This window comes from Amborella trichopoda, chromosome 9, assembly GCF_054954075.1.
Source record: "Amborella trichopoda isolate Santa Cruz 75 chromosome 9, AtrichopodaSantaCruz75HAP2 v2.0, whole genome shotgun sequence".
Classification (NCBI taxonomy): Eukaryota; Viridiplantae; Streptophyta; class Magnoliopsida; order Amborellales; family Amborellaceae; genus Amborella; species Amborella trichopoda.
The window spans coordinates 12,703,936-12,716,610 of record NC_142344.1 but is presented as its reverse complement, the minus strand read 5'-3'; the positions used below and the strand labels follow the sequence as shown (position 1 = coordinate 12,716,610).

The 12,675-nt window shown below is 35.7% G+C and overlaps 1 protein-coding gene and 1 long non-coding RNA gene across 2 annotated transcripts; one reads left to right on the top strand and one right to left on the bottom strand.

The window, feature by feature from the left end:
- Positions 1–940: 940 nt before the first annotated feature.
- Positions 941–10,948, bottom strand: LOC18424354 (neutral ceramidase 2). Its single transcript, XM_006828943.4, has 9 exons — positions 10,496–10,948; positions 9,091–9,299; positions 7,067–7,363; positions 6,296–6,536; positions 4,624–4,882; positions 4,249–4,374; positions 4,083–4,146; positions 2,493–2,662; positions 941–1,568 (listed from the first exon to the last, which is right to left on the bottom strand). Exons 1-9 carry the CDS (start codon positions 10,858–10,860, stop codon positions 1,017–1,019), a joined length of 2,283 nt encoding a protein of 760 aa, XP_006829006.3. The 5' UTR covers positions 10,861–10,948; the 3' UTR covers positions 941–1,016.
- On the top strand, positions 2,543–11,477 carry LOC110006384 (uncharacterized). Its single transcript, XR_002279294.2, has 3 exons — positions 2,543–2,655; positions 9,107–9,345; positions 10,483–11,477. It is a non-coding gene; the product is annotated as an uncharacterized LOC110006384 (long non-coding RNA).
- Positions 11,478–12,675: the final 1,198 nt, after the last annotated feature.

The window sequence follows — 12,675 nt, the reverse complement described above, 5'->3', positions numbered from 1 at the left end:
TTTTAGCTGCTAGTTGAAGATGGAGAAGATGGAATTGGTGTGTAATTTTTGAGGTAGTTGAAGAAGAAGATGGAGTTGCTGTGTGATTTTTGAGGTAGTTGAAGAAGATGAGCGGCTGTATGATTTTTGAGGTAAGGGAGCTATTGGTTACAGAAAATAGGGTTGTTGTGAGTTGAAAAAGAAGATGGAGTTGCTGTGTGATTTTTGAGGTAGTTGAAGAAGATGAGATGCTGTATGATTTTTTAGGTAAGGGAGCTATTGGTTGCAAAAAATATGGTTGTTGTGGGTTTTAGTTTCTGGTTGGAGGAAATAAGGTTGTTGTGGGTTTTAGCTTCTAGTTGGAGGAGCTGCTGTGATTTTGGAGGTAAGGGAGCTATTGGTTACAGAAGATAGGACTATCGCGTTTTAGTCGGTAGTTGGAAGATTTTTATTTTTATTTATTTATTTAATTTTTATTTTTATTTTTGTGATTTATTAGGAGATGAATCACAAGATCTGTGGGTAACTAGCGAGCCGAAAAGATTTAGTCTGATAGATTTATGTAATAGATTTTCTGAATTTTAGGGAAATTTTGGTTTTCCATTGCTTGATAGATTTCTGTAATAGATTTTCTGAATTTTAAGGAAATCTTTGATAATCTTCTTTCATTTCCTTCCTATATGAAAATGTTATATTTTCGTGTAATCTATTTTCATGTAATAGATTTTCAGGTTACCAAATGGCCTCTGTCAAGGTTCCCAAACAACCCAGGAGAGTTCTCTTGGACACAGGGTTCTCTTCAGAGAAACCTACTGCTCTTCACAATATATACTCAAACTTTCTAGTCTAAGGATCCTCTAAACACCCGAAACTAAGTTCCCATACGTAAAAAAATCCAAAATCATCTAAAACCTCTCAAAGCATGTATATGGGAGTTTTCTAGGAACAAGTATGCAAATGATTATTCTTAACCAATAGATTATTAAGCAGTTCGTAATATTGTATGAAGCTCAAGCCATTATATTAGTACATTTCCTTTAAGAGACCTTAAAAGAACTGGAAGTACCAGTGAAATATTCAAGAGAAGAGGCTGTTAGTCTCTTTGCAGACCCAAAATGCCTCAACCTATAAACTCCAAGAGCAGCTGTTTGAGGTATTTCCCATTGAATAGTGGCTAAACCAGAGGCAGTAGTATTTTCCAGACTCCACTTGAAAATTAATGAAAAATCATCATCATCATATGCTGGAACCCATGTTTTCTGATCACTACTGAGCATTTCGACAGCGGCAAAAGTGCCTTCTGTTAAAAGATCATTTCTTGGGTTGCCGCTCCAAAAGGTTGCGCTCACAATTTGGCCTCTCTTAACGTTATCAGAACCGACGTCTTTCTTTACATCACCAAAGTTAACATTTGACGGTTTCCTGTCACCTGTTGGTGGTTTCACAAGGATTAGTTCGACTGAAGATAGATCCGGAGGTGATGGCCCTTCATTTCCTATATTTTCTCCTATTGCCATTGATGCGGCAAGCTTGTTGAATTCTTGGATGTATGCAGACAACGTATGAGGGCCAAATAGAGTGGAAGCAGCCTGTGAAATTCAGATTATCATTAACGTAGACAATAATCAGCATTTCATATTTCTTACTGTTACTGGGCACTGTAAAAATTATGCTTGGGTTTGAGCAGTTAGTATAGTTGTTGAATACTACATCCCTAGTCAATATCATACTGTTACTGGAACCCATTTCTTTTGAATTCTAATCCCTACATCGTTGTTTAATGCTGCATCCCAAAGTTTTTTTTTTTTCACACAAGACCCCAAAAATTTTATTTCCACAAAGTTTAAAAAAGACCATTGTAAAACAAAAAAAATAAACTTTGTTTAGTGGGAATGTCATGCATTAGGGGTATATTCAGAATTTTCTTTATGAGGATCTTTTTGAAAATTTGTAGTTCCAGTTTTAAAGATAATATGTATGCTTGTTTAAGTTTACAAATATGTTAGGGTCTCTCCTTTTTTTTTTTTTTTTTTTTGAGAATGTTGCCTAGATGGATTGGCTCTCAGAAAGGTATGTGGCCGCTGTTGGAGTGCGCTCCATTGATTTCAACTTCTCTTTTATTCATTCATTTATCTTGGCTTGCTTCTAATACTATGTCAATTGAAACCCCTAAATATCACTCACAGGATCAACTATTCCATGGACAAAGAAGTGAAAAAAAAAAAAAAATCGCACCCAGGAAAAATAAGCTATCCCATGCCAAAAATAAATAACCCAATGAAGATATCTTAAATATATCTCAGCCACTAAGTTTAATATTATAGGTTGAAATTCTTTTGCTATTCCTTTTACTCTTTACTAAGATAAATTCACTCTGCTGATCTTCAATAAGCTTAGGCTGAAATCAATAGTATAATGGCCACTATTCTTTTGTAAGGAATTGAAAAATATGATTTGTAATTGTGAAATGATACACATACACACACGCACACTCATACACACTCACAATATACCTCATATCTTTGTTGTTGATATTCTTCAAATGTGGTAATATATTGCGAATAGGTGTTCGCGAGTCCTGCAATGAGAACATGGGTATTTTCATCGAATTCTCCTTTTCCTTGGTTTACCAGCGTATCCTTGACGGCTTCTCGTATTCTCCTGCCCGCCATTGTTGTAAGTTCTGTGAAATATAAAATCCTCATGAACTCATAATTTTTTAGTTAACTAGGTCATTATTATTTGAAAAAATGAAGTTAAATGGCATGAAAAAGCATGGCTGGATTCTTTGTTCAAGTGATTTCAAGGATACCTAAGGATCTTTCGTATTGGATAAGATATTTTAGAGGATATTTAAGTTGGAATGAACAATTCAGAAGTGCTAGGTATAAATTCCGCGTGAAGTTGGTTTAATAAATATTTTCATCAATGTTTTGTTGGCCCTTGAATGAGTCGATCTTTTAGTGTTAGTTTGTTTATTTTGTAATGTCAAAAGATTTCTCGCTTCAGCAGGAGTTTACTATTGATTTACTCCCTCGGGCAACTGGTAAAAAACAACAAAACATTCTGAAATAAACTCTCTATGTAGTAGAAAAAACTAATGCCTCTAGATTGATTAGATCTAAGAGTGACAAAACTCAAAATTCAATTTTTTTTCTTTTAAAAATAATCATATGGCAAGTCTTATGTGGTTCCCAAAATTTTAGATAAAACACATATTCTTAAATTGGTGTTTTGGGCAAGGGAGCATATACATAGTATGCTCCTGCAGAAGCATAATATACATGCTTGTAATGTAATTGTTTGAGAACACAAGTGGTTAGTGGTCAAAAAAACGTCTTGGGGTTTTATTGTGAACTTTATATGAATAGTGACATACAGTAAGTAGCTTTTCTTTGGTATAATCATGGCCGTTGATTGTTTAAAACATTAAAAGTGGTAGTACACCTAAGACTTTCTATGCGGGAAAACTTAATGTTTAAGGAATATCTAGTGTATTTTACTTATGTGAAAGGCTGGGACTTTTCAAGAATTCATATAAGCATGTCTGAATGCATGTATGCCTCACAGGTGTGTATGCTAAAAGGGCAAAAGCCCATTCATAGCTTGGCTCACTATAAATAGTTCCAATAGAAACAATCAGCACAATTTTGTTTGGAAACATCCGATAAAATTGGAATGACATGGAGAAGAATAGTATACAGGTCAGGCCAGCCCTGTACCCTATAGGGCTGGCCCGAACCTGGCTAGGACTGAATCGTGCCGAAGAGGCCCTGGCTTTGGCCCTGTCTAGGCCTAGCCAAAAAACATATGGAGTAAGAAGATAGAAACGGGGAAAAAGGGTTGGGCCTAGCCATCTCTTTCGTGGTTGTAGCCCAGCCTGGCTCTTGGGCCACAAAATAGGCCACATATTTTGTGGCCCAGGCCTAGTTTTTAAGAGCTAGGCCGAGCTTGGTCATCTGGCCAATGGCTAGCTAAGGATGACACACATAAAATAGTTTAAAAAAAAGAAAGAAAGAAAGGGGATAAAAACAATTATCACAATAGACCTTTGACTCTCATTGTGCTCACGACACTAAATAAATATGCGCACTATAGTTTACCTCCGGGCACTGCCAGTATGACAAGTTGACCTATCCTTAAGATCTGGATGGGAAGAATTGCTGGCTGCAAATTAAAATCAATCAGAACAACGCATTCATTGTAGTTATGAACTTTAATTAAGAAATTTTCATCAAAATTTGATATATGAAACAATTTCAAGTATACCGCCCATTGATAAGGTTCGAACATTTCTCCAACATCAAGGAGAATGGCCTTGGGCTTGTGGCAATCAATCTGACTTTGGCTTGGTTTATGCAATGAATCCCGTGTCCTCCTCCATTTTTCACTGATCTAAAACAACCCAATACATGCTCATTATCAATACATTGTGCACTTCTGATTGCAAGATGATGAAATATAAATATGTTTCTATAGCAGTAATTAGAATCACTGTTTCAAAAAGCGGACCGCCCAATGCCTGGGCGGCCACCTAGGCGGATATCCCTGGGTAGACCCCCAACTGCCTAAGTGCCGCCTAACGCTTTTTGAAACACTTTAGAATTGAACGACTAAGAGAGAAATGTCTCCATAGAAAATGACCTTTGTATCTCCTTGTTGAAATCCTTCTATTCCACCGCCATCTGTGGTACCAGCAGCAAAGCCAGGCCCCAATGCAGCTGGGCATGTATTCACGACCTCTTGACCCTCCAATTCCACAGCAATATTTGTAAAATTGACATAGACATGGCGATAATCTACTTTTCCTGATATTTGGTCCTTTGCTGTAGTGAAAAGATCAACTGCTTTTTGGAATTGCCTCTCTCCTATGATTTTAGTGCTCGATATTTCATCTGGGTAACTATCTTTCCCAAACCCAAAAAAAAAAAAGAAAAAGAAGAAGAAAAAGTCACTTCATTAATGTGCCTAACATTAGTGGGTATTGGATCCTTTGTATTTGTGAAATAATTAAATACCTACATTCATTTTATAATTCTCTGTTTCTTAGTCTAATTCTAAAAGTACATATTCTCCTACATGCAACAATGAACAAAGTGCAGGACTTGGCATTTAATCAATCACCAATCAATGTTTCATTATGCCCATTTTGATAGATTGTTGCTGAGGATTTTTATTTTTATTTTTTAAAAAATGTAATAGTTCTTGACATTTCAAGTCCAATCTTATTTCTTATTTCTTCTTTCTTAGTGCTCTTTTCTTCCTTCATCATCTTCTTCAATCAAATTCTTTAATTATTTCTCTTGAATATCTAATCTTTGTTTTCTTTTTTCTATTTCAGTTTTTCTATTTCTTTTAAAATTGATTCTTAGTCCATCCTGTTGTTAATGGTTCTTTTTATACTTTTATTTTCTAATGTCTCTATTTTGTTGGTTTCAATTTTGGTTACCTACTCTGTGTCAACTTCAGCTTTTGTGTTTTTGTGTCTTGTAGAATGCTTGTTTTCCACCTCCTTCAAGGACAATGATTTCATCCATCCTACTACTTCTTATATTCTGTAATTCTTTTGTAGGATGTGAATGATTAGAGTATATAAGCAGCCATAGATTTTACATGGAACATTTTTCTTTTATTTAGGTAAGAAAAGAGAGGCACACTATCAAACCAAAGAATAAAAAATGGCAAAATATAGTATGTGTTTATGTAGCTATTGGTCAAAATACATCTTCCGTGACTTAGTGACTACTGTCAAGGAACAAGAAGCAATAGAACACACTATTGTGGTAGCTAAAACAATGGATTCACCTGCTACATTACCATACCTCGCCGGTCTTGGCTAAATATTTTATGTAGCGTGAATGACATACTTAAATAATTCATGATGATCCCTCTAAACAAGCACAAGCTTATCATCAAATGTCTCTTCTATTAAAAAAAGAAGCCTGGACACAAAGCTTATCCAGGAAATGTTTTTTATTTGCAGATTTTATTAGTGTTTGTGCATGTATGCATGTAATAAATTTGAAGGTATATGCATGCCTAGGTATGTACATTCATACTAGCACTTAGAAAGGTTTTCTAAGTGTACATGTATGAAATAATATTTAAAGGGATGTTCATGCATATTAGTATCTACAACACTAGACACTAGTGGATGTTTTACAGTTTTACCATCTATTCTCTATAGATCCTATCAGTTGGGATTGCAATTTTTTGCTCTTGACACTAGTGGATGTTTTACAGTTTTACCATCTATTCTCTATGGATCCTATCAGTTGGGATTGCAATTTTTTGCTCTTAGGGGGAAGAGGAATACCCTGGCCCTCTTCCAACGCAAAGCAGATTGTTTCCATTGCAAGAAGAGTGGTTGAAATCACAAGGCGTGCCAGAGTCAATACAAATTGTTCCTAATACATTAGGGCTCACATCTCCCACATTTGATTGGCAAAATGCTCCCACAAACTTCTGTGATTTTCTCACTCTATATTGTCTACTTGTCTCATTGTTGCATGCCTCCCCTCCTGTTGCCTTTATTGCTGCTATTGACTCATTTGATTCTGTTTCAAACAACAATGAAATTCAAATGAAAGATGGTACAATGAAAAATGTTGATACCTAAGAAATATATGCATAATCTAGGCTTCCCATGATATATGTTTTGCTGGTATTTAGTTGTTGATGGATGGTTGCATTAGAGAATGTATGACCATATGCAACTACACCATATGGCTGGCTCAAGTCCTGCCCTGGCCCTAACTACACCATATGGCTGGCTCAAGTCCTGCCCTGGCTCTGTTAGGGCCGGGTAGGGCCAAAAACAAACAAATAAAAATAAAAAGAAGAAGAGGAAGAAATGGGTCGGGCCAAGCCGGGCCAATCCCGACCACCCTCGGGTCACAATTTTTGGCCCGGGTCCTACTTTCCTAGGGCTGAACCGACCGGCCGGAACATTGCCAGCCCTACAAGAAAGTATTCCAAAATATTTCAAAAACATTCAAAAGGCTCAATTGTTTTTTTTTTGTGTGTCTAGGGGTCCTAACAAAATCCAACTTTCATTTTATCAATGATAAAAAGAAGAAAACTTCACCTGGGTTCGGAGAGGGAGAAGTTGGAGAAGGCCCTTCATGTGTTGTGAACCAGTCCTCAAAGAACCTAGCAGCTGCCCCTTTGTTATCACCACTAATAAGTTTGTTTTCCTTAGTCATGGAGGTCCCATGGGTCGCAAACCATGAGAAAGCACCAAGTGGTGCACCTGTTTTTTGGTCCACCAACTTTAAGAGGGTCATCTCAGGGTCCACATCTTGAGGGTATTTGGCCCTCTCTTGTGCAGGATTGAACAAGTATGCACTAGGACTCCTGTTTATACCCGCATTCTCCACATCTCCTGTGTCAAAATTATGCTTATCAGCATTTCCATTCTTTATTTTGGTGTCTCTTAATTTAATTTTTCTTCATTAATTTGGAGAATATTTATGGTGTATGAGTACTTCCAATTTTTTTTAAATTTGGACTTTTTAATTAGGAAATGTTTGGTGGGTCCCACACTTTCTCAATAACTGCCTGATCCATTGAATGGATAGTGATGATTCTTAGTAACATATATTTCATGGAGTATATGAAACTTAGAAAAGTATATAAAGAGGCTATTTATTTTTTATATATGGAGCACACAAGTGCTCTTGGCCGTCAGATTTTAAATTGGATGGTTGTAAGAGTGTCATTGACTAAGCTCAAACTCCAAAAAAAAATTCTCAAATTTCGTGATACATCTTCAGCCATCCAATTTAACATCTAATGGCTAGAAATACTTGTGACCTTGTAACAAAGATAAATGGTCTCATAGCATGAAATTCCATGGAAATCCAAGAGGTTATTTATGTCCATATTGGCACAAAGATCTAACAACACGTGCTATGCACATAATTATGCATACGCACGGTATGCACATGCGTGTCTAGGTGTTTCCGATATGCAGATCATCGATGGTTCAAACACACAGATGAACCTACATATGCATGGATTTATGTACACTTGCATGTCATATATCCATTTATGGCACAGTGATAAAGAGGTGTGCATACGTTCATGGTCCTGACATACAAGCTAGATGCTTGGAGCGAATGGTAAAAGAAAAGATCAAGGTCACTTTTTAGTTTGAAGGTAGGTTAAAAAAACACATATAATTAGAATGAGTGTCAAAAATTTAGATCTTAAAATTAATATTTAGGTGTGGCACTAATAGGCATTAAGATGAGAGAGAGCAGACTTAGATGGACAGGTCATGTGTAGCGCCGACCCAATACAACACCGGTTAGACCTGTTAGGAGGCGCGAGTTAGTTCAAGTGGAAAGATTGAAAAGGGCAAAGAGTAGGTATAAAAAAACGTGGTTGGAGGTAGTCCAAAAAGATATGGGGACTTTTTGGCTTCACTGAAGATATGACCTTTAATAGAGCAGAATGACAAACTAACAATCATGTAACTGACTCTAATTAATTGGAAAACGGTTATGATGATAGTGATGATAAGCCATGTTACGACCTCACACCATATAAAAAAAAGGATATGGGATTTTAAGTGTCATTTACCTTTGGAAAACGTTTATATAAGGTTGCAATATCATGTTATAAAAGTAAGGTGCATCTCAAAAATCCAGTAGAAAAGTGTCTAAAAATAATGCTTCTTGTAACAAATTACTTAGACCATCTATTTTCAAGATTTTCAAGTATTTATAGACTTACACAGTCAGCATTATTTTTAGAATTTGAAATTTCAATAATTAAGGTTGAACATAAATTTCAAGTTATTCTTTCCACAAAATTTAAAGGTGCACCTATATGATATAAGGTGGGCACCTTATACAAACCTCACCTCACTACTTTTATTATAATTTTGCATAAAAATATATAAAAAAACAAGATCCAAATTTTTAAAATATAAAACAAGTGTATATAAAGCACAAAAAAACCATACATGCATGTTTATATTTCATGCAACTGTAGAAATGAATTAAGTACAAAAAATATATATAATGAAACTATTTACCTTTGATACATGACGGTCACAATTAATCTTGACCATTATATTTAAAGGTTTTGATTATAAGTATGTACCTTTGTTGATGAGCAGAGAAGCTGGAGCTAAGGTATTGTGAGCCTGAACTATGCTCTCCTCTATGGCGTTCTCCATTGCATCGAAGCATTGGGGAGAGAAGCCCATTGAGGCCAGCACGTAGAGCAGGTATTGAAGGTAGCCACCTGGCGCGGAGTGGGTGTGGGTCCCGCTAATGGCCACGTTATCTTGTGTGTATACATTACCATATCTATAAACCAAAGCAAAAAGGGGACTTCAACACTTCACATGTTAAGGTTCGAATGCTCTTTATTTCTTTTAAAAAAATTTGTTTTTGTAGATGGTTTCAAATTATTTGGACTATGCCTTCTACACTTTTAAAACACTCAATTAAAATAAATATTTGTGGCTATAAAAAAAAAAAAAAAAAAAAGCTAAAAAGAGAAAAGCAAACCAATCATAACCCAAGTTAAATTAACAATGAAAAAAAATTAAATTTAGAAATTGTTTATATAACCATGTTCATGATTATTGTGATTAAGATTATTGACTCCTAAAGTTTATCCAAAATTCGTATATAAGATGGAAGAACGGATTTTGGAAGGGGATGCATATAAATAGGTGCAAAGCTCGAGGCACCAAAACCTCACCTTATTATAGAAACCGACATAACATGAAAACCATTGTCTTTGGCTTCTCCACTATCTTTTCTCTATGATACCCACCTTCTCTCTCCAATCTTAAAAATCAAAAGAAAAGGGAAAAGAAAACAAAGCTATAGGAAAGATGTCCCCATATTTTTTGGAAAAGTAGACAGTAATTGTGTTAGCTTTGTTCTAAAATTGTCATAATCATTCTTAGTCATCAGATGTGAAATTGGTGAATAAGGGCATTTTAAGCTTTGTTCCAAAATTGTCATAATCATTTCTAACCATCAGATGTGAAATTGATGACTAAGGGCATTTTATTGACCGCAAGTCAGGCCTAAGAAAATCTGTTTTAGATTTATGTGGCCACCTGATTTCACTTATGATGATTATCTTATCGTTTTGTACCAAAGGTGAACTATCTTATGGAAAATTGTTCCATGCATCGGGGGACGCATTTTGACATTTGCATCCCCCTAGGTATAAAGCATCCATCAGGATGCAAATGGGTGGTCCATCTAAAACCAGTTAAAACTAACTGTCCAAATAATTTTTTTATAAAATTCTTATTTTTAATTTTCAAAATTTATTTATTTGTTCATATTCATCATCACCATGTTAGAGTTTATATGTCCTCAAAAATTGGGTCCAAAAATCCATCTCAAAAAAATATTTTTAAGAGGGGACTCATTTGTACATGGACTCATGGAAACCTTGTCCCTATTATAATATACATACTTATATTTGTTTTAACACTTTACCTTTCATGTCCAAATATATGCAAAGTTTCATGGATTACCTAGTCTTAAGCCTTTCAAGGACTTTAATAGTCACTAACTGGGAGGCCATGCCTGCATCCAAGTTCACAAAGGCAATCCTAGGGCCCTCGAATCCCTGAGCCACAATCAATGTTCGAGCTCTAAGGCGAAAGTGAATCCCCGACGCGACCTGACCCATGTTAGCATACCCCATCATGTTCACATCAGCAGCTGGGCCTGTCATGTCGTAACTACCGACACCAACCAGGTAATCTCCAGTGGCGAGATCTGCCTTCGGCGTAGCACGTGAAGCACCACATATCAGTATGAGTGTTGAGAGCAGAGAGACGAGCAAGAAGAGTTGACATAGTTTTTCTTGGAGAATTTTGGCAGAAATAAAAACCATCTTATTAAGTCCTATATGACAATGCTGCTTTCTAAGGGAAAATAGGAGAGGGGGTGGATTTAAATAGCATGTGGCTCCAGTGACTTAGTTTTGAGTCTTTGATGAAAACTGGTCTCTAAGGCAATGTGACAAAGAGAATGGACATAACTATTGACTTAGTTTTGTGACAATTTTGAAGCTTGCATTTTGTTTGGTTGTTATGGGTGATGGGCTGGCCGATGAGAATCTCTTTGTGGGTCGCTCCAAGGCTTCCTTGTGACCCAACTTCTTCAGTGATTCCTGCGGCTTCTTTTGTCATTGATGTTCATCCCCTCTCTTCTTTAGTCTTTGATGTTCATCTGTTTGCTCTTTCTTTAGTCTTTGATGTTCATCTGTTTGCTCTCTCTCTTTGATGCCAAATGGGTCCAAGATTGAGAATAAAACTTAGAATTTCATTGCTAATATAGTACCACTTGTGTTAATCTGAAGTGATGCAAAAATGCATTCGCGTTCAGCCAAAATATGTTTTTTGTTAGTTACTTGTAAAAATATTAAGATTCCACAGGGGAAGAGTGGTTTTGTTGTTAAATGACAATTTTTAAGAGGTTTAGAATAATTTTTTGTTCTTTACGGTGTGGCGACGCAGTGTTGGGTTTCGTTGATGAGATCTATTGCCACACATTTGTTGTTGTAGAAAGAATGTGCTCCGTTGAATCCTTTGTTTTCCATTTTCTTTTGAGTGATTTACGTATAAAATATGAAATGCTCCATTTATATGTGGAAATTATAAAGAAGATAGGTCAATCTACTCGTTTTTTTTTTTCCAAAAGTGCCCCCCCATTTAACCTGAGTTTTGATTTTTTTTTAGTGTTTTTTAGTTTTTCAAGTGCCTTACAGCTTGATGAAAAAACTAAAAAAAAAAATTAAAAAGAAAAATCAAAATTCGAGTTGACGCAACTTTGAAAAAAATAAAAAAAGTGGGTTGAGGGACTTTGAAAAAAAGTGGGTTGACGGACTTTGAAAAAAATAAAAAAAGTGGGCTCACCTATAAGCGGAGCATTTTGTATTTTATCTAAAATTTTAAGATCCATACATAAATCACTCTTTTCTTTTCTATGTCATTGGTTTTTGAGCTATTTATGTACGGACCCTAAAAAATAAGGAAAATGTGAAAGGAGAATTGTTTCATGAAGGCTGGACCGTATTTCTACAAAATGCGGTCCTAAGGTATAAAGCATCCATCTTAAAGATGGATGCAAATAGGTGGCCCATCTAAAAAAACTTGAAACTAAAGGTCCAAATGTTTTTTTAATAGAATTATTATTATTATTATTATTATTATTATTATTATTATTATTATTATTAATATTATTAATATTATAAATTTATTTATTTTTCATATTCATGATCTCCATGTTAGGGATTATTTGTCCTCGCAAATTAAGTCCAAAATCCATTTCAAAAAATAGATTTTTAAGAGGCAACTCATTTTTACATTGATTCATAGATACCGTGTCCAATACGAAATGCTCCTCTTATAGACGAAAATTACAAAAGAGGTTGGTCGATATTTTTTTTTTCTAAAATTACCCCTCGGTTGAAGGATGGCATCCTGAGATCGAATTTGAATTTTTTTTGTTTAGTTTTCTTTAATAGGGCAATGCCCCAAGTTTTAGGGGCAGTTCCCCAAGTTTTAGGGGCAGTGGCCATGCAATCCAAGGTTAGAATGCTTGGACCGATCATTCTATTTTTAGAAAAAAAAAACAACGGTCAGAGGACAGGCTCCTGGACTGAGCGGAGCTGGCGGCCTGAGGTCCCCATCCTCGGGCCACTCCT

Excerpts from the sequence above, each read along its gene's own strand:
- LOC18424354 (XM_006828943.4), bottom strand. The coding sequence starts at position 10,860 with ATGGTTTTTATTTCTGCCAAAATTCTCCAAGAAAAACTATGTCAACTC. Across the intron at positions 9,300-10,495 it reads CTTGAAAGGCTTAAGACTAG|ATATGGTAATGTATACACAC; the intron begins GTAATCCATGAA and ends TTTGGTTTATAG. Across the intron at positions 4,375-4,623 it reads TTCAACAAGGAGATACAAAG|ATCAGTGAAAAATGGAGGAG; the intron begins GTCATTTTCTAT and ends GGGTTGTTTTAG.